Below are 18,367 nucleotides of genomic sequence, written 5' to 3' on the forward strand. Positions count from 1 at the left end.
GGGAAGTTATCAGCCAGGAGACAGCAGCAGCATGATTCACTGCCTGGCCCCTGCAGGCTGCTGCAGCCACATGGGTGCCCTCCCCACCACCACAGAAAGCTGCCATTTGTGGACCCCCATTGCCTGGCCCACCCATGCTGCCTTCCCCTCTCCATTCTCTCCAGCCCCACCATCCCTCCCCAGGAGTGTGGGAGACAGTGGGGCAGCTCCCAGCCCCGCCATGGTCACAGGCACGGGGGCAACAGCCAGGATTCCCATGGGATGGATGGGGTCTAGCATGCATCCAGCTGGGCAGAAGCTTCCCAGCAGGCACCTTGCAAGTGTCTGGGATGCCAGTGATGGGTCCCCACCTCCTGCCAGTCTGCAAACAGCTCCCAGGACAGTCATTATGGGATGGCGGGAGAGCACCCGAGAGAAAGTCTCACACAAGTATGTCAGCAGCACCAAGGTTTCCCCTCCACCCTAGAGGAATGGAGAGCCCTTGGCAGCGACAAGAGCAGGGTGCTGCATCCTGAAATACCCTATGCTGTCTCCAATCCACTTTTATTCACAATGAGAAAATAACTTACCATATAATAACACAGACACACACAGCACAGCCCGGGCACCCGCCCCTCCGGCCACAAAGCCCAAGCCAGCCCAGAGGTGAGAGGTGAGCCCCAGCCCGGGGAGCTGTGCCCCTTCTCCATCCCGTGGGGTGCTCCAACCCCATCCTGCCCCGAGCACAACCTCGCACGTGGTTGGAGGAACTTGTGCACAGTGCTAGTGTGTGTCCCCCCCACTTCCCTCCCACCCTGGGCTCCCCATGCCCTGCTGTCCACGACCCCATCGTGCTCCGTACCGCTGGGTGCCAGCGGGCAGTCCCCCACTCCCCTGCCCACCCTCCACCCCCCGAGTGGTGCTGGTGCTGGCGGTCTGTACAGCATGGCCGTGGGCTCCCCGGGGCCGGGAGCCTTGGTGCTCTCATGTGGGGTTGGGGGGGCAGCGGGCAGCCCTGCCCTTCCCAGGTGACGACAAAGTGCTGATTTTGGAGGGTGCTGAGCATGTCCTCTCCTGCTCCCTCGGAGCGGAGGGAAGCGGGTATCGCGGCTCCACCTCGCCCAGCGCCAATCCCCGTCTCCCTCCCCTGCCGCAGGCAGGCGTGCTTGTCCCTGGCACCCTGGGGTGGGCACCCATCCCTGCCTGGCTATTTGCAGACGCTGACCCACTCGGTGATGCGACACTCCTCGCAGGCCACGAAGCAGCACCAGTGGAACTTGCAGTTGCAGCGCTCGCTGCGCGTCTGGCGCAGGATGTTGTGCCCGCGGCCGCAGCACAGGCTCTCGCAGTTGTCCATGCCCGGGCTGGTCTTGTTGCACAGGCGCCCTTGAGTGCCCAAGGAGTCCAGGGCCGGCTCTCGCTCGCAGAAGTCGGGTGACTTCTCAAAGTAAACCAGCTCGCCGATGCCGGCCCGGCGGCGATGCCGAGCGTGGCCCGGCTCCAGCTGCCCGGCGTTGCGGTTGTGGGGCCGGATGAGGGTGGCCCCGTAGAAGCGGTCCTTGAGCAGGGACCCCACCAGGCGAAACTCAGGCGTCACCTGCCAGCATGTCTTCAGCTGGCAGCTCCCTGAGGTACCGTGGCATTTGCACTTTCTCCTCATGTTGTCCATCACCACCTGGGCGGGGAAGGAAGGACAGAGGAGTTAGCATGAAGGAGATGAATTTTGGGGACTGGAGAAGCCACAATGGAGCTCTGTGTGGGTTGGCACTACAGGAACATCAAGGGCTGGCATGAGTAGCCATCAAAGCCCTGGAACTGCAAAGCCAGCAAGGCTGCACCCTGTTGCTGTGCCCAGTGCAACTCATGTCCCACACCCTGTCCCTTCCCATCCTGGTAATACCAACTGGCTTTTATGTTTCATCAAGGGATTGGCACCTGAAGCAGAGGGTGAGCTCTTTGAGCACAGGGAGGAGAAGGAGCCTGGATCTCACCTCCCACTGCTGCTTGGCTCCAGCAGCATCAGCCTGATCCTGGACCCCAGTTAAAAGGCAGCATGGAGCATGGCTGCATCTGTGCAGCCGTACTGGGACCTCCCCAGTGCAAGGGTCTCCCAGCACCTCACCAGGCAGTAGCACTGCAAGTGGGGCAGGGGAGAGGGATGCTTCCCCCTCCCCAAGGCCTTCATCCCAAATCCCTGGTTCTGGGGGTCCTAGGAGCAGCTCTGCTTTTAGTTCTTGCCTGCTCTCCTTCAGCCAACCTGGCCACAGTGCCAGGGGGCTGAGGCGCTGCCTCCCAGCAACACCTGAATTCCAGACAGGGATCACATCCCTGACTTATGGTTTGTAGAGGCTGCAGTGCGGCCAGTGCTATACATCCACCCCCTTCAAGGACCAGGGTGCACGGGCTGGGCTCTGGCTGTGGTTTGGGATAGCCTGAAAGCACAGCTTGTGCAGGGGTCAGAGGCCAGTGTGGGGTTCCTTGGACTCCCTGGGCAAGGCTGCTGAGCCCCCAGGCTGCATGCTGGGATCCCCTGCATCCCCCATCCCTGTAAGGGATACTGCTGTGGCCAAGCCAAGAGAAACTGCTCATGCCATCAATCCTGAGGGGCACAACATGGCCACATCCCCACACAGCCTGGAAAGAGACAGTTTATAATGTCCTCTGCTCTGTCCCAACAGGGATTCTCTGTTGGGTTGTGTGCCCCCATATCCATGTGCTCAGTTCCCTTCCCATGCGGACACCCAAACCTCACCAGGAGTTCAGATGGGGCTTGCAGACTATCACAGGCTCATCCCCATACCCAGGGCCCTGCTCCAGGGTTTGTGGGGGATTCCAGGGGACACCTGTCCCTGTGAAAGGTGCTGTCCCACAATGCCAGTCCTGCCCATCTACCTGGCTTCATGCCTGCCACATGTTGCCTGTTCTTGCCCCCTCCCTGGGAGGGACACATGTGACAGGAGTGCCTTGTTAGGTAGGGGTGGGTAGTTTTTATTCCTTGTTTTCTTGTTTTTGAGTAAATCTCCAAGTTGCTAACCAGTTATGGTAATGAAGGCAGGCCAGTGAAACACGCCTGGAGCTTGGGGCACATGGCGGAGAGGTCTGGGCTGGGCTGGAGTTTGGCTTTCATCTGCTGAGAGTCCTGCTCCTGCTGGGAAGAGCCTCCACCTCACAGGTAATGAGCTACCTGGCCTCTCCACCATGTCCTGGGTGTGACACCAGCTGCTCGCCACTGTTCTTGTCACTATCCTTGGGAACACTCTGGCACTGGGACCCTTTCCCACATTCCCTCCCTGCTGGCCTGGCTGGACCAGGAAAAATCTTCATTCGGGGCTGTGGCTGGCAGGCTGGCCATTAGGATGGAGGGGACAGTGGTGTGACAGCTGGACAGGGCTTCATTTGGGCCTACAGCTGGTCACAGCAGGGGCTGAAGAAGGTGCCAAGTGTCACCATCTCCATCACCCAAGCCATCACTGCTGAACATCCTGAGCCCCAGCACCACAACACCCGTCCACCCCTGACCAGCGATGGCTGATGGTCTTTCCCTCCTGCACAGGGAGCACAGAGGGGACAGGACCCTGACGGAGCTGGGAGATGCAAGAAGGGCCCATCTGAGTCCTGGCCCCATGCTTCTGTCATTGAATTTTCTCCATGCACCCTCACCCGTCCTTTCCCTGTCTCATAGACACCCAAGTTCGACACATGCCCGGACTCGCTGGTGCTTTCTTTCACACATTCCCAGCTCCTCCCAGGCACGCTCATAAGAACTTTATCGTAGGTCTTTGTTGTGAGGGTAATGGGTAGTTCCTGGCTTCCTTTCATCCTCTCTTGCTCTCTGATCTGGTGAATTAGGAGGACCTGCAGAGTCTCACACTCCTGCTGCTCCTTGCTGGGGAGCTTGCTGCCTTGCCTGCCAGGGATGCAGAACACCCACATCAGTCTTGACTTGGACCAAGCAACGATTATCCCAGGGCTTCCTATTTCTCAGGAGCAAGGCCACCACCGCCACCATCAGAGGATACTGCACATCCCTTGCAGTTGCAATCCTCTGCCCAGCTTCACAGCTGGATGTAAAAAGGAAAATTCTGTGTGTTTCTGCCTGGTTTCGAACCAGGGACCTTCCGCGTGTCAGGCGAACGTGATAACCACTACACTACAGAAACCACATCTGATGGCACCTGGATGCCACCATTCACCGAATTGTCACCTCCTCCTGCATTCTAGGGTCTGAGGCAGGAGACAGGCTTACCCACAGGCACACAGCACCCTCGGGATACACCAGAACCACAGAGAGGATGCTCAGAATCAGTGAGGTGCTGGAGAGCTCTGGGTGCTGCAGCTACCTGGCGTGTGGAGAGGGATGGTGCCTGGCAGGGCATGGCACGAGGCGTGCATGTCCACATCACTGCTCTGCTAAAGAGGTTCAAGCCCCAGGACTTGGAGGGAAGGACCACAGAGCAGCTGCAAACAGCACAGCCATTCCTCTCCTGGGAAACCCCAGGAGATTGTTCCTTATTACAGCAGGAAAATTGCTCCTAGTAGTAAGTGGGGCTTGGGTGAGTGTGGGACCCACAGCGTTGCTGTAAGAGCAGGTGGGGAGTTGGAGAACCCATCCCCAGTGGGAACCCATCCCCAGGACCAGCCCTGGCAATAAGGAATGGCACCAACAGACACAGACCAGGCACAGCATCATCTCCTTGTTCCAATGCCTGGCACCCACAGCCACACATGGGCTCACACCCTCATCTCAACAAGGTCCTGAGCTGGGCAGCCTGTCCAGGCACTGCTTCCCCACCTGCACAGGTACTGTTCCCTCCTTATTCCTTTAGTCTTCTTCTGCCACTTCTTCTAGCTCCCACTCTTCTTTCATCAGTCCAGATCTTGTCTCTGAAGCCACCAAGAGCTGACTCTCGTGCCTGTCTGTCCTCAGGGATAAGCAGACCCCAGGCATTTTCACTGTTACTGGATCCCACGGGAAATGTTTTGTGACATCCTGCCACAGCAAATATTCCTCTCTCACCTTCCTTTCCTTCTGCAGGCTGTGAGGTTTCCCTTGGGAAATAGGGAACACAGACCACATGTTTCTGAGCACTGCCAAGAGTCCCGGAGATCCGGGACATGGAGAGATGTAGGGGAATCAGGATGAGCCCTGCAGTCAGAACTGGAACGGGGGTCTTGCCCAGATTGGGCCAGAGCAGTCTGCAGAGGATTCAGCTGCCTAACACTGAGCCAGCTTTCAACACACACAAGCAAACAAAGCCAAACAAATCAAAAGCTTTGGTATTCCCCAGGCATTTACAGCTTGGCCTAACTGAGGTGGCTTCTCCAGGGTGGTAAAGCTCAGCTCCAGCATCAGGTTAAGCCACACATTACGGTCCTGCTCTGCAGCATCCTCACCTCACAGCTGGCCTCAAACATGCTCAAAGCAAGAGACACATCCAAATGTCTGAGCCATCCCAAGGAAACACTCCTTGAAGAATTCTGACCTTTAATTATTTATTCCTGCAGCCACTACACGTCCCTTGGCACTGCTCTCGCAGCATGTGGCTGGGGTCTTGGGGACATGTGTCCTGTTGGAGTCAATGGATGTGATCTCTCACCTGCTGCTGAGCAAAAGGAGGCAGGGAAATGCAGCCTCCTCCCAGCCCCTCCTGCCTGCACGCTTCTTGTCTTCAGTGTCAGGCTGCTTTTAAACCTCAGCTTCCAGACAGAGTGAGCTACTAATTAGTACCTTTAACGAGACCTGACATCATAAGAATGGAGGGGAGGCTGTCCTGCTTGCCTGAACAGGCTCCAGCACACTGTTCGAGATGGGGGACAAGGCTGTGGGCTGTCACCTCTGCTCCCAAGGGCATGCTCTGTTTCCCAGCTGGTATAGGAGCCCACTGCCTTACTCAATCTCATTCACATCTGCCTCCTCAGGGCACTGGCTCCCTTTCTGGAGGCAGAGACGTGTCTAGGTGCTGCAGAATCTGTGCTGTGTCCCCATGATGCCAGTGACTTTCTCCTCCCTGTCTTTCGCTTACCCCCACTGCAGCTGCCCAACACCAGTCCACCCAGTTCCTGAGAGGCAGGAGCCAGAATCATTGCTGTGCCACCCCAGCAGCACCACTGCAGCACAGACAGGTGACAGTGGCCTGGGACAGTGTCCCTTGGCAAGGCCACAGCAGCAATGCTCAGAGGTTTTGCTCCCAGCAGGTGTTTGGCCAGCACATCCTTGCAGCCCTGTCCTGCTAAGGGCATCATGCCTTGGTTCTGGGCAATACTGGGAGAGGGGGTGCCTTGGGAGCAATCCCGGACTCACAAATGGTCCCACAGCAGCCAGCACGAGCCCCTCACAGCCTTCCCACACATGTCCTGGGGACCCTGTTCCCACCACCACCTCCCCACCACTGTCCCCAGCGCCCCGCTCACCTGCCGGCCCACGCGGTTGTTGTGCAGCCGCATCCGGGAGTGGATATCCCTGTAGGTTTCCCGGGAATCGAGGAAATCCTTGGAAAACTTCTCTCCATAGTCCACATCAGGGCTGCACCCTCCCCATTCCCAGGAGTCCTGGAGGCCAGGGGTCTCTGCCGGCATGTGCTCCATGTGCACGCCGTGCACCATGCCCTTGCCGCGGTTCATGGCTTCCAGCTGCAGCCGGTGCAGCTTGCGCCGGAACGCCTCCTCATCGCCGCGGCGCTTCTGGTCGCAGCCGCAGGCCTGCAGCTTCCCGAGGGCACAGGCGTTGGACACGGCGTGCACCACGCCGGCGGCCGCTATGGCGTAGGCAAAGGCGCTCTCCCGAAAGCCTGCAAGGAGGAGAGACCGCGGCTCAGGCTGGGTGGAGTGACCCCCGTGGGGGGCTGGATGGGTTCATCGTCATGCTGGAGTGTAGGGGTTTGGAGGTTCAGCTTGTGTCTCGCTTTTCCTGATGCACCAGCTCCCACATAGGCCATGAGGGAATCGCCACTCTCTGCTCTCCAGCCCCATCCCCACCAGGACACACTGCTGCCCTGCACTAGCTGGGACCCCAGCTTCCACCACCACCCTGCTCCCACATCACTCCAGGAGATGCCACCACAGCATCATGGATCTGATGGGAAAGGCAATCCCTTCTCCCCTCTCCACTCAGAGTTTCCTACTATACTAAATATAACACTGGCCAAGAGATATTTCTGCTGAAGAATGGGACACTTCTGCTTACTCACAGGGTGCAGATTAGGCAGTAAAAAGGGCAGGATGCACTGCCTGTCCAGCCCCACTCATCTGCCCAAATCCCTTCCCACCCTGAACCCTGCCAGGTCCCACAAGAAGCTCTAAATGTGACTGGAAAAATACGAGCATCCCTAGTCAGTCAGAGCATGCCGTGACCACACTGTGCACTGCCAGAGCCGGCAGCTGGTTGTCGTTAAACACTAGGGAGTGAGGACATGCACAAGTGTCATTAGCTGGGGACAGGGCAGATGGGGACACGGACAGGTCTCACAGAAGGGGTTCCAAGGGGCTCCATGTGGCTGTGAGCAGGGGATACCTGAGAATCTCTTGGCTTCACTGAAGCCAGGTGAGGACCCTCTCCTCCCTGGGAGTTTCCCTTCTATTTGAAATGCAAAGTAATATTTTTGTTTGTGGTTCCCAGGTCAGGCGGGAAGCCTGCAGTGCCCTTTGCTTTGGTGCACAGTGACTGGCCCCAGCATGAGGCAAGGATGGAGAGAGTGCCAGTGGCGTCACATGTGAATAAATAAATAGCTGGAGTTCCCAGCCTCTCTCCCTCTGTTGGACATGAGCAGTTTGGCTTTGACACAGCTCAACAGACAACAGGTTTTGGGGTGTTTTCTTCACCAAATCCACGCCATCCAACAGGGGTTTTAGGTGAGCACCCCAAAGCCCTGCCAGCTCCCTGCCTGTGCCACAGAGTCAGGAGAAGTGAGAGTGCCAGCGCTGCTGTCCTTGGCGGCGCTCCCCATCACGCACGTCTCCTCCGCGGTTCGCTGCCGCCCGCTGAGCAAACGCTATGATCTTATTAAAGGAAAATGAAATGCAGCCCGGAAACCTGCATTTAAAGTCGTGCTGCTCTTTTGTGTGTTAATTTGACACTGGTGCACTTAAAAAATTAACGAGGCACTGCTTAAAAGCCAGCAGGAGCCTCTCCCAGCTTCCCCTTGGTGTGGGACAAGCTTGCTCTCAGCCTGCCTCTTTCCATGCACAAGTTGAACAACATTTTTCAGCGGGCAGGTAATGGGGCCGCTGGTGCGTACACTGTGCCGTGCAGCCTCCCCAGGGAGAGTGCTGGCAGGCAGTGCCTGCAACACACCCACAGCGCTGCTGGAGCATGAAGGCCCACATCTGGGGAGCTTCAGTCCCCAGGTGAGCAATGGAGGATGGAGAACCAGCACAGAAAATTCTCCTGGATTCCCAAATCCACTGTATGTCAGTTCTCTGATCCCACCATCTGGGCCAGCTTCAGCCCTTCATATGCCAAATCTGGGCACAGCCCAATTTGTCAGTGCCACCCCACTGGGCACCCCCAGCTGCTCACACAGCCAGCGCCTGGGGACAGGGGCAGCAAACCCTTCACCCAGCACAACACCCTCCTCTCAGCCCTGCCTCTTTCTCACACATTTCTCCAGTCTAAAAAATAATTTCCAGTGTGGCATGTCCTTAAAATCTCTTCTGGAGCCCAGACACAAGCTCTACCCCACCCAGTCCGTCTAGCAAGCCCGTGTCCTTACAGGTAAAGAGGTCAGGTTGATTGGGTGCCCTCCCTGGCTGGGAAACCCGTGGGTTAAAGCCCCAGTTCTCCTTCTTCCTCTAGTGCTCTCCAAGCACATGTGAGCTGGCGGATGATGTATGGGTCCTCTTCTCTGAAGCTGCCATTCCCCAGGCTGTGGGCAGGGGACAGACTAGTCCCCAAGACATGACATCACAGCATTCAGGAAGTCTTGTTCCCATCTCATCGTGGTCCTTTCCCTGCTCAGTATCACTCTGCTTGGCCCCACCATTCTTCCCTGCTTTCCCCCCTTCTTCCCTCACCTGCTCTCATGGGGAGCTGTGAGCAAAGGGGAGGGGTCAGGGCAGCACTGGGATCACAGCAGCCATGCCAGTACAGTTTTGCTAGGAGGTTCAGCTTATATTCCTTGCTCTATCCCAGCCACACCAGAGACAGAGGATTGAAGCAAAGCAATGAGCAACATGGCAATGAGCAACATGTCTGCGACAACCACCCGCCTCATGGGCTCAGCAAGGGTGGAAGCTTCCAGGAACTACAGCCGAGAGTGGTGTGTGGACTCAGCCCTGAGCCCTTTGGAGGGAGGTTCTCCAGCCACCCCAGCCACCTGAGACCTCAGCAGTGATTTTTGAGTCACCATACCCCTCCAGAGACCACAGAAGAGGTGTAGCTGTAGGAGGTACAAGAAGTATTGCATCCTGCAGGGAAGAGAGAAAGGAGGACACAGTTCTGACACCACCACTGGCATCCAGCCTGCTGTGTACTTAAAGACCATGCTAGGCAAGGAGGACAGGTCTGAAATCTCTTCCCCAGGTCAAATCCCAAAGCAGCTTTCTTAGGAGGGAAAATTTTCCCTGTCAAGCTGTGCCTAAGAGATGGGGGGTCATTTAGGCAGACCCCAAGTCCCAGCAACACTGGCTCTGCCATGGACACTGCAGTTCCTCCATCTCTCAAGCAGATGTGCATGAAGGCTACAGGGCTGGCTCAGGCACAGCTCTGGGCTCTACAGTCTGCAGACCAGGGAGAGCTGGAGGCCTTCCTCCCACAGCTCACCATCACACCCAGGCAGCAACTCTCTCCCAGCACTCCCCACTGCAGTGCCTGGGTGGCACTGAGGGAGCCAGCAGGACAGCCTCACGTGGGCCCACCCCAGGGTACCCCAGGGATGCTCAGCTGCCCCCTTCATGGCAATACCCCCCAGGAGTGGGGTGCAGCTGCCAGGAGCTGTGGGCACGTTGCCCCAGCCCTGATATAAGGCGGAGGAGAACTTCTCCCTCCACCTCCTGCGAGGCCTGCTGAGACGGCCAGTCCCGACATGCTGCCTCTCCCCCAGCCCCGCTCCCTCCCCTCCCCTCTCCCTAATTAAACTGCAGGTGAACCTGCCAGGGTCTGGCCCAGCACCAGGCACTAAATGCCTCCCTGCAGATCCCAACTTGCCTCCCTGCACCTTCCTGAGCGTGCCAGGGACAGCCCGCAGCCCTCGCTCCCGTCCGCCCACGGCGCTCTGAGAGAGCAGGCCCCGCTGCCGTGCCGGCTGCAGGGAGCGAGCGCGGCCCCACATCGCCAGGAGCCCCGCCTGGCCCCAGGCTCTCGCTCGCACCACCGGTGGGGAGCAGGTCCAGGGAATGGGGGAACCCACAGGGATGAAGCCAAGCATCCACAGAACCCGCATGTGCTCCGGGGCCGGGTGGGCAAAGCCCTTGGTTTGCCTGGGGGTGCACAAAACCCTGCCAGCAGCCCAGCTGCAGGTGCGCCAGGCCAGGCGCTGCGGTCTGCGGGCACCGCAGCTTGGCTGGGGCTCTGCAGAGCTGGGTGCCGGGGTCCTGAGCTTGGCAGCATCTCCCTGGATAGCTGAAGCAGCACCTGCCTCCCTCAGCACGCAGCAAAGCTTCCCCAAGCTCCGTTTCACAGCTGGCTGGGCCCCAGCACCTGGTGTTTCCATCTTTGCAGGGAGTTCTCCACTCCCTGCTGGAAGAAATCAAGATCTGGCCGTGGCCATGCAGACCCTTTGTCACCAGTGAGCCCTTCTAAGGTGGGCACAGGGCATGGAAGCATCACCCATCTCTCCAAAGGCAGCAGGAACCAAGACCTACTTCACTCCAGAGTCATGTCCCCTCCAACCATGAGCCTTTGAGGGCCTTCAAGGACATCCTGCCCCTCCACGGGGGTTCCTAATTTTCTCAGAGCTCCATGTAGACAGGGCTGGGGTTGGCATGAGCAAAGGGGAATAGTCAGTCCCATAGCACACCTCAGACAGCCCCTGCCCAGCAGCCAGACAGTCCCAGCCCTGATGGCATTGTACCCACCCATGGGTGCACAGGTACTGGACAAGGACCAAGACTCAGTGACCCACCACCATCTGCAGCTTGGTTTTTGTCAGGCAGACTGGCATGGGTCAGCCCAGCCAAGGCACAGAGTGCCTGGCAGCCCACAGATGCTGTGGGGGGACAATATACCAGGACAACAGGCCATCCTCTCCAGTGGGGTGGGCACAATCGTGCTGCTCACCCTCGGAGCAGGAGCAGGGGACCTATTTGCACTGCTGGTGTAAATGCAGCCACCTGCCTCGACCTCACTGCTCCATCCCCCTACCTCTCCTGAGGCCAGAAGAGAATGTCTCTGTCACCAGGCGAGCACATGGAGGGAGAGGGAGGTACAGCAGAGAAGGATGGGAACAGGGACAGCACTGGAGGGTCCTGGAAGAAGTGACAGTGCCAGAGAATGGGCAGGAAGGTGGTGAGCACAGGCAGCCAGCTGGGGAGCCAGGGAAGACAGGCAGAGGATTTGCAATAGCACTGTTGAGCCTGGCTTAACATGGACCAAGGAGGGTGGGGGATGCAGATGTCACTAGAGACTCAACAGAGGTTACAAAGGACATCTCATACCCCAAGGATGCAGCATCAAAAGACCAGACCTGAACAACACATAGACCATGGTGGTGTCTCAAAAGAACCCAGTGAGTCTGTAAGAGCAGGGATGGTAACCTCCTGGGCACCCTCCTTGCCCTGCACTAATGTGCTGCTGTGTCTCACAGCCACCGTTCCCCATGCCCCAGGTATGGCAACATCTCCCAGGTCTGTGCTCTGCCCAGGATGCTGGCAGCATCCCTGTCTCCAGCTGTGCTGCTCTGAAGCCACCCCACACTCCCAGCCCTTCCAGTCTGAAGCCTCTCCTTCTTGTAATCTCTTGTAACCCAGAGCTTGCACTCAAACTTCTGGGATCAGCTCAGCAGGATGAGGAGATGGGCACTCATCTGGTACTGTCCTCTTCTCTGTCCCCAGGGGATGAGGTCCCTGGCAGCATGAGTGTGGGATACTGGGCCGTGTGGGACAGGCACCATGGGACAGCCTGGAACAGTGTAGCATCCTGTCTGGCTCATGCCCACGCTGGAGAAGATGTGAGAGATGCAGGAGGACAGGACAGAGTTGGGGAGCGAAGCCAAGCGGGGAGAGCGGGAGGGAGAAGCCAGCTACAAATAATTTAAAGTGAGATTCACGCACGGCTGAGCTGATGGCAGAAGAAGTGGGAAAAGGAATGAAAGATTAAAGGGGTCTGTCACTTCGGGTTACAAACAATGATCCTACAAGCACGTTGCGTTCCCAGGCACGGCAAGGATGGGGCAGGGCACCGAGCAGAGACCTGCTCCCTGGAGCTCAGCTGCATTAAAGTCTGCGCCATGGAGCCTGCACCCCTCACTTCCACCACTCGCCTCTCCTCCAGCACTGGGCTCCTGAGATGCACCCCCTCTCTGATGGCTGTGCCTGTAACAGATGGAAGGCAAGGCTCACAGCTCCAGCGCTGCTACTGAGGGACATGAATGGGTTCAAACTGGGCCAGGGCTCTGGTATCAAGGCTCGCTCCATGCCAGAATGGCTCCAAGAAACTACATGAGATAGCTTGGGTGCTTGGGCCTCATCCTGCAACCTCTGCTGCCAAAAGAGGAGTGCCATGAGACGCCTGCCTGCTCTGATGCTCCAGCCCTGCCTCCATCCTGCCCAGCTGCTGGATGTTGTGTCTCCATTCCAGAGAATGAGATCCCACCAATGCTGAGAGCCTGGGCTGAGCCATATCCAATAGCTCAAGACAAGGGCAGGAGTCCAGGGTCTGTGGGAGTCCCCACGTCCATCGGTCACAGCCCTGACAGCAGGAAGGGCTGCAGGAGCATCTGAGACACAAGTGAGGTGCCAGGCACTGGGGCCACCAGCAGGCAAGGTGAGCGGAGGGAGGGATGCAGGCCAATGCTCTCTGCTGCTGGTGCTTCTCTCCAGCCTGGTGGTACCCAGAGCAAGGAAGCTTGTCTGGGTGTGTGAGCAACTCGAGCCAGCACGTCAGTGTCTCCTGCTGCCCGAGGAGACTAGAAGTGAACCACATTCCTCAGAGGACCTGGAAATACCTCGATGCTTATCAGGGCTGACAGTCCCCACCCTTCCTGCCAGGCCCTAACCTGGGCACTGCTCACAGAGGGAAGAAACGCTGCCCTTCTCCAGGCACCAAGGTCCTGAGAGGGACCAGAGCTGCTCTATGGCAGGGCCACAGCCCTGATGCCACACATGCTCCGAGGTAGCATTCCATCCAGTGAGGCTGTCCATGCTGCCCTGGACATCTTCAGACACCAAAACACTTCTGTGATCCTCTCTCCAGCTTTCTCCCCACTTGCTACAGCTGCCTATGGGCTCCTGCCACCACATCCCCTCAATGATATGTAAGCCTCAAGCTGCCAACCTCTCCTCGTTGAGACTCTCCTCAAAGTCCCAGGGAAAGAAGATGTAGGATGTAGAAGGATGTTTGAAGAAGAGTGGATGGTTGCAACTCTCTGCTGGGCATCAGGCTGAGAGGCTCACAAAGCAGTTTCTTAGGTAGTTTTCACCTTTCCTGGGAGCTGGAGGAGTGGTCTGTGTGCTGGGCAGCTGGCCTGCCCTCAGCACCCTGACTGCTGGCCACTGGCACCACACTGTCCTTCCTCACCATGGCCTGTGGCAATGGGCACTTAGAAATATGCTGAGGCACAGGTTTCAAGAAAGGGTACTCGGGTGAAAAGAGACATTCAAGTCCTCTAGAAGATCCCATCAGGTCACAACTCTAATCTGCACCATGCAGGCAGTCCCTCTGCACCCCCAGAGTCTGCTCCTGAGGGAGAGAGTATCAGCCAGGGAGGCTCTGATACAGGCAGAGCCAGACACGACTGCAAGGGAGAGGAGATCCTGGCACCAGCATCCTGGGCAGAACGTGGACAGCTAGGAGAGTGCTCTCAGCAGTACAGCTGGGGGCTCTGTGGGCAGGTGAGCTCCCAGGACAGCCTGTATCCCTGTCCCCTCTGCCATCATGCTTTAGGGTCCCACAAAACAGAGATGCCTTATCCCTCTGCACTGGAAAGCCAACACAAGGGCAGAGCACCAGGGTGACAGGCTCACAGAGCTACATCCCACTAGTTAGGGGCATTTCAGCTCATCACAACACACTGAAACACCATCCCCAGAGCAGGACTGAGTCAAGATGTTCAAGTGTATCCACCAAACCAAACCCCAGAGCATGGCATCCACCCTCAGACCCATCAACTGTGCTGCACGCCCATGGCACTGTTCCAAGCACCAGCCTACACCACACGGGGAGAAGATGCCAGAAAGCAGGAGGGCCTGGAAAGAGTCTTAGGAGCAGCTGGAGTTGGTCACGGGGGAATAGCTCAGGACAAGGGCCAGTGCAGGTACAAAGGTGCATGAAGTAGCTTTGCCATAGTGCAAGTGCTCCTTTGTCTGACAAACCATAACATTTGTCTGCCTTCATCCATGGGGATGCTGAAGAGCTCACCTCATCATCCCCTGGGCCAGGGAAGAGCTGTGCAGGGACCCAGGGGAGCCCATGAGGGCTCCAGAGAGCAGCTGCTGGGTAGTGGGACAGGAGGGATCCGTCCCACCCTTACCTCTGCTGAAGATGATGCTCTCATATGGAATCTTGTTCTTGGTCTCAAGGCTGGAGCAATTCCAGCGCTGGTCCCGGAACTGGTGCTGGCACTCATGGATGGCGATCTGGATGCCCTGGATGGCCGAGGCAGTGACGTCAGGGTGGCGCACACACACCTCCAGCTGCCGCCGCGTCAGCCCCGGCAGGGTCAGGCACACCGTGTTGGCATTCAGCACTGGCTCCGACGGCAGCTTCAGGCCCAGGATCTCATTGGAGCAGGAGCTGGGAGGGAAAGGACACCCTTCAGGTCAGAGCAAGCGATGTGTCAACCACTTGGTTTTCCACTGGGGAAGGGGAAAAGTCTGTGAGGGACACACATAGGGAAGGGAGAGGCTCCTCAATCCACACAGTGCCCATTGCCTATAGGGAAGGCTGGAAAAAACCTGTACTCAGTGGCAGCTTATCCAGAGAAAACCAGCAGCACTGGGGCTGCAATCACCTCCAACAACGTAGGTACAGTACAGACACCCTGGCAGCCTTTGCCCAGCAGCAGTCAAATCTGGCCATCCTGTCCCTGGAGCCCAGCATCTCCCAGGCTTGCACTCTCTCTGTGTGCTCCACCAGGGATCTCCCACACTGGCCATGCACTGCAGACTCTCAGCACACAATGCCCCAGCTCACCTTCCACAGAAAGTGTGGGCTTCCCCCTGGAGAACTGAGAGACCCTGGAGCAAGAGGTCAATCCCAGCCAGTGTTGCTGTCTGATCCCCTCCCTGCATCTCCTGTATCCCCCCAACACTTCTGGTCCTTACAAGGGAGGTAAAGGGAATGATCAGCCTCTTCTTTTCAGCTCAGCTGTGAACTATGGAGCCAAGCACTGTGCCAACTACCCTCAAGCTCCCAGCAATAATCCCAAGTCCACTGTCACATCCTAGCCCCAGCGAACCAGATACCTGTGGCCACAGAAGCACAGAGAGCAGCACGTGGATGGGTGCAAGGAGAGGCACAAGGTCCATGGCAGGGGTACAGGTACTTACACAAACACAGATGTGACCTGGGGAAGTGTGGAGTGTGTGGAGATGGGATGTGGGATGTGGGGAGACAAAGCATGTCCAGAAGGAGATGCCTGGAGCTAATATGGAGGTACACATGACAGACAAATCTGGAGAAGGAGACAGTAGGAAGTGTTTGCCCAGCTCCAGGGAATGGCTTGAAGGACTCTGGGATAAACAGTGTCCAAGTGGAAGACCCCAAAGCAAGCAGCAGACAGTGGGATGCCCAGCAGCATCCAGCATCTCAGCATGGTCCACTAGTAGCTCAGCATCACCCCACTGTTGGTCAGGAGAGCTTGGTCCCTGCTGGGAGCTCTCCCCAGGAAAGTGGGAACAGGGAAGAGCTGGGTCCCTGGGAGAAGCAAGGAGCTCAAAGCCCTTTGAACTTTGATTACAGAAACAAGGCTTGGAGGAGGATGCTGGAGGAAGGACTGCAGCTGCCAGGTCTTGGGGAGAAGAGTTACTCCCCCTCTGTTCCCTCAAACCCTGCAAGCCTGGTGCAGGTACATGGACAGAAGCAGCTGTCAGGGCATGAGTTCCCCCGCTCAGCTCTCACCCAGCTCTGGAGGGAGGGTTCAGCCCCAGCGTCTCTGCTGAATTACAGCGTGCTCAGGGCAGAGGGAGAACTGTCAGGACCAGGCTGCTGCTTTCTCCAGCTTCCCAAGGCTGTTTATACCCATCCCACCACCTTCACAGGTAGTATATGAATATGCCCCAGTACAAATCCACAGTGACTCCAATAGTGAGAGCCGAGGTGGAGTGGAGAAGACAGACAAAGGGAGTGAATCCCTCCAAAACCCCTACACAGGAGGGGAAATCTTCCCAGCTTCCCGCACTGTCAAGCAAGCCCTGGCTGACAAAAGATGCAGAGCAGGACACAGCTACCACCATCTCCAGCCCCAGGAGCTCCTGCCCCGAACCCTGCAATGACTTTGTTCCCTGTCCTGAGCCTGACACAGCGTCTGCCATCTTTTCCCAGGGCATCCCGGGATGGGGGCGATGCTACGGTCTTTCTCCCGATTGCGCTGCAGGGAAACTGAGGCAGGGGCTCCGGAGAGTAGAGGGAAGGTCCTTCTGCTTCTCGCTCCACCCAGGGCTCAGGAGGGCCAGGGACCGGCAAGAAGCTGTCACTGTCACACTTCTTAGAAGGATACAGCGCTCCCCCCAGCTCTCTTCCCCCTTTAAATCTGGATTTAAACTTGATTTCACGGTGACAGGCCCCCAGGTCACAGGCTGCAGCGGCTGCTGCTTTAATTAATACAAGTCCCAACGTTAACAAATTATATTTAAAGGGGCTGGAGGGAGGGGGAAGGGCGGGGGACCCCCCCCCCCCCCTCCACTCGTACCAGCACCAGGATTAACCCCCGGCTGCCTGCAGCGCACAAGTTTGGGAGCGGGCAGAGGGAAGGCGAAGACGGACAAGGACGGTGAATTTGGGGGGTTCACTTTCTGGAAAGCAGGTGGCCCCCTCTTACCCCTCAAACATTTAGGACAGGCGGAGCTAGGGGGAGGACTCAGGGGGATCCAGTAGGCACCGACCCCCACGACAGTGACATCCCAGCCGGCATTCCCCCGTCCTCCGCGGGCGAGCGGGGAAACTCGGGCAGTCGGGGCGGGCGCTGGAGCGTCTCTGGCCGGGGAGGAAGGGGGACAACCTCCTGGAGCGGGCGAAGCTGCGCATCCCACCGGCGTTCCGTCGGGACGGGGGAAGGCGGAGGGGCGCAGCAGCCCTGACAGCCCCTGGAACGGGGGGCCGCAGCCGCGCGGGGCCGGGCTGGGGCGGCGGGACCCCCCGGAGCCCCCGGGCAGACCGCCCCCGGTGCGGGGCTGGGCGCGGCGGCTCCGCGGCGCCCTCCCCGCGGGGCCGGGGCTCTCAGCGGCGGGGCTGGGGACGGAGGGGTGCAGCTCCTACCTGGGTACCCAGAGGCTGAGCAGCAGCGAGCAGAGTCCGTGGGCCAGGGCCGGGCGCATCTTCGCTGGGGCAGCGGCTGTGCGGGCTGCGGGCGGGCGGGCGCCTTTGGGGCAGGGGCGGCGGGGCTCGGCGCTGCTCTCTGCCCGCTTTGTTTGTTGTGGGTTGTTTGCTTGTTTGTGTTTTCCCCTCTCCTCCCTCTCACTGGCTCCCTGCGCGCCGGGGCTCGGCTCGCCGGGGCGGCTCTGCCATCCTCCCGGGATGCGCCCCCCGCCTCCCGCCGCCCCGGCGCCCTCCGAGCCCGGCGAGGGCTGCGCGCCCCCCGCCCTGCCCGCCGCCGCCCCGCCGCGCACAGCCCCCCGGCTCAGCCCCCCATGGCGGGACGCGCCGGGGGGCCGGGGGGGCCCTCGGCCCGCGGGGTGCGCTCCCCCGCCGCTCCCCAGGGCGCCCCGGGGCTCCGGGGCCGCGGCGGGCGTGGGCAGGGCTCGCCGGGCGAGCGGCTCCGCGGCTCCCGCGGGGCCCGCAGGCACATGGGGAGCCGCGGCCCCCCCGCCGCCCCCCGCCGCCGGTGTCGCCGGGCCTCCGGCGGAGCGAGCAGGGTCGCGGCCGGAGCGCCCCGGGAGCGCTGGGCGCGGAGCGGCGGCGGCAGCGGCTCTGCCTGGGATCGCGCTGCGCCGAGCATTACTCAGCGCCCGGAGCCCGAGTCCCGACACGTCCAGACAGGAGCCCGCGGGGGAAGGACGGGGCAGAGGGTGGCAGCGGGGCGGGGAGCCGCGTGTCGCACGCAGCCTACCGGAGAGGGAGCGGGCGGGGGGGGCAGAGAGT

General features: G+C 59.0%; 1 protein-coding gene and 1 non-coding gene across 2 annotated transcripts; both read right to left on the reverse strand.

Annotated features, from left to right (window-relative positions):
* Positions 1-531: 531 nt before the first annotated feature.
* On the reverse strand, positions 532-18,367 carry WNT10A (Wnt family member 10A). Its single transcript, XM_064434827.1, has 4 exons — positions 17,546-18,367; positions 14,601-14,863; positions 6,391-6,767; positions 532-1,654 (listed from the first exon to the last, which is right to left on the reverse strand). The coding sequence occupies exons 1-4, from the start codon at positions 17,602-17,604 to the stop codon at positions 1,187-1,189; spliced, it is 1,167 nt and encodes a 388-aa protein (XP_064290897.1). The 5' UTR covers positions 17,605-18,367; the 3' UTR covers positions 532-1,186.
* Positions 4,067-4,139, reverse strand: TRNAV-GAC (transfer RNA valine (anticodon GAC)). The gene has a single exon. It is a non-coding gene; the product is annotated as a tRNA-Val (tRNA).

Source organism: Passer domesticus, chromosome 10 (assembly GCF_036417665.1).
Source record: "Passer domesticus isolate bPasDom1 chromosome 10, bPasDom1.hap1, whole genome shotgun sequence".
Classification (NCBI taxonomy): domain Eukaryota; kingdom Metazoa; phylum Chordata; class Aves; order Passeriformes; family Passeridae; genus Passer; species Passer domesticus.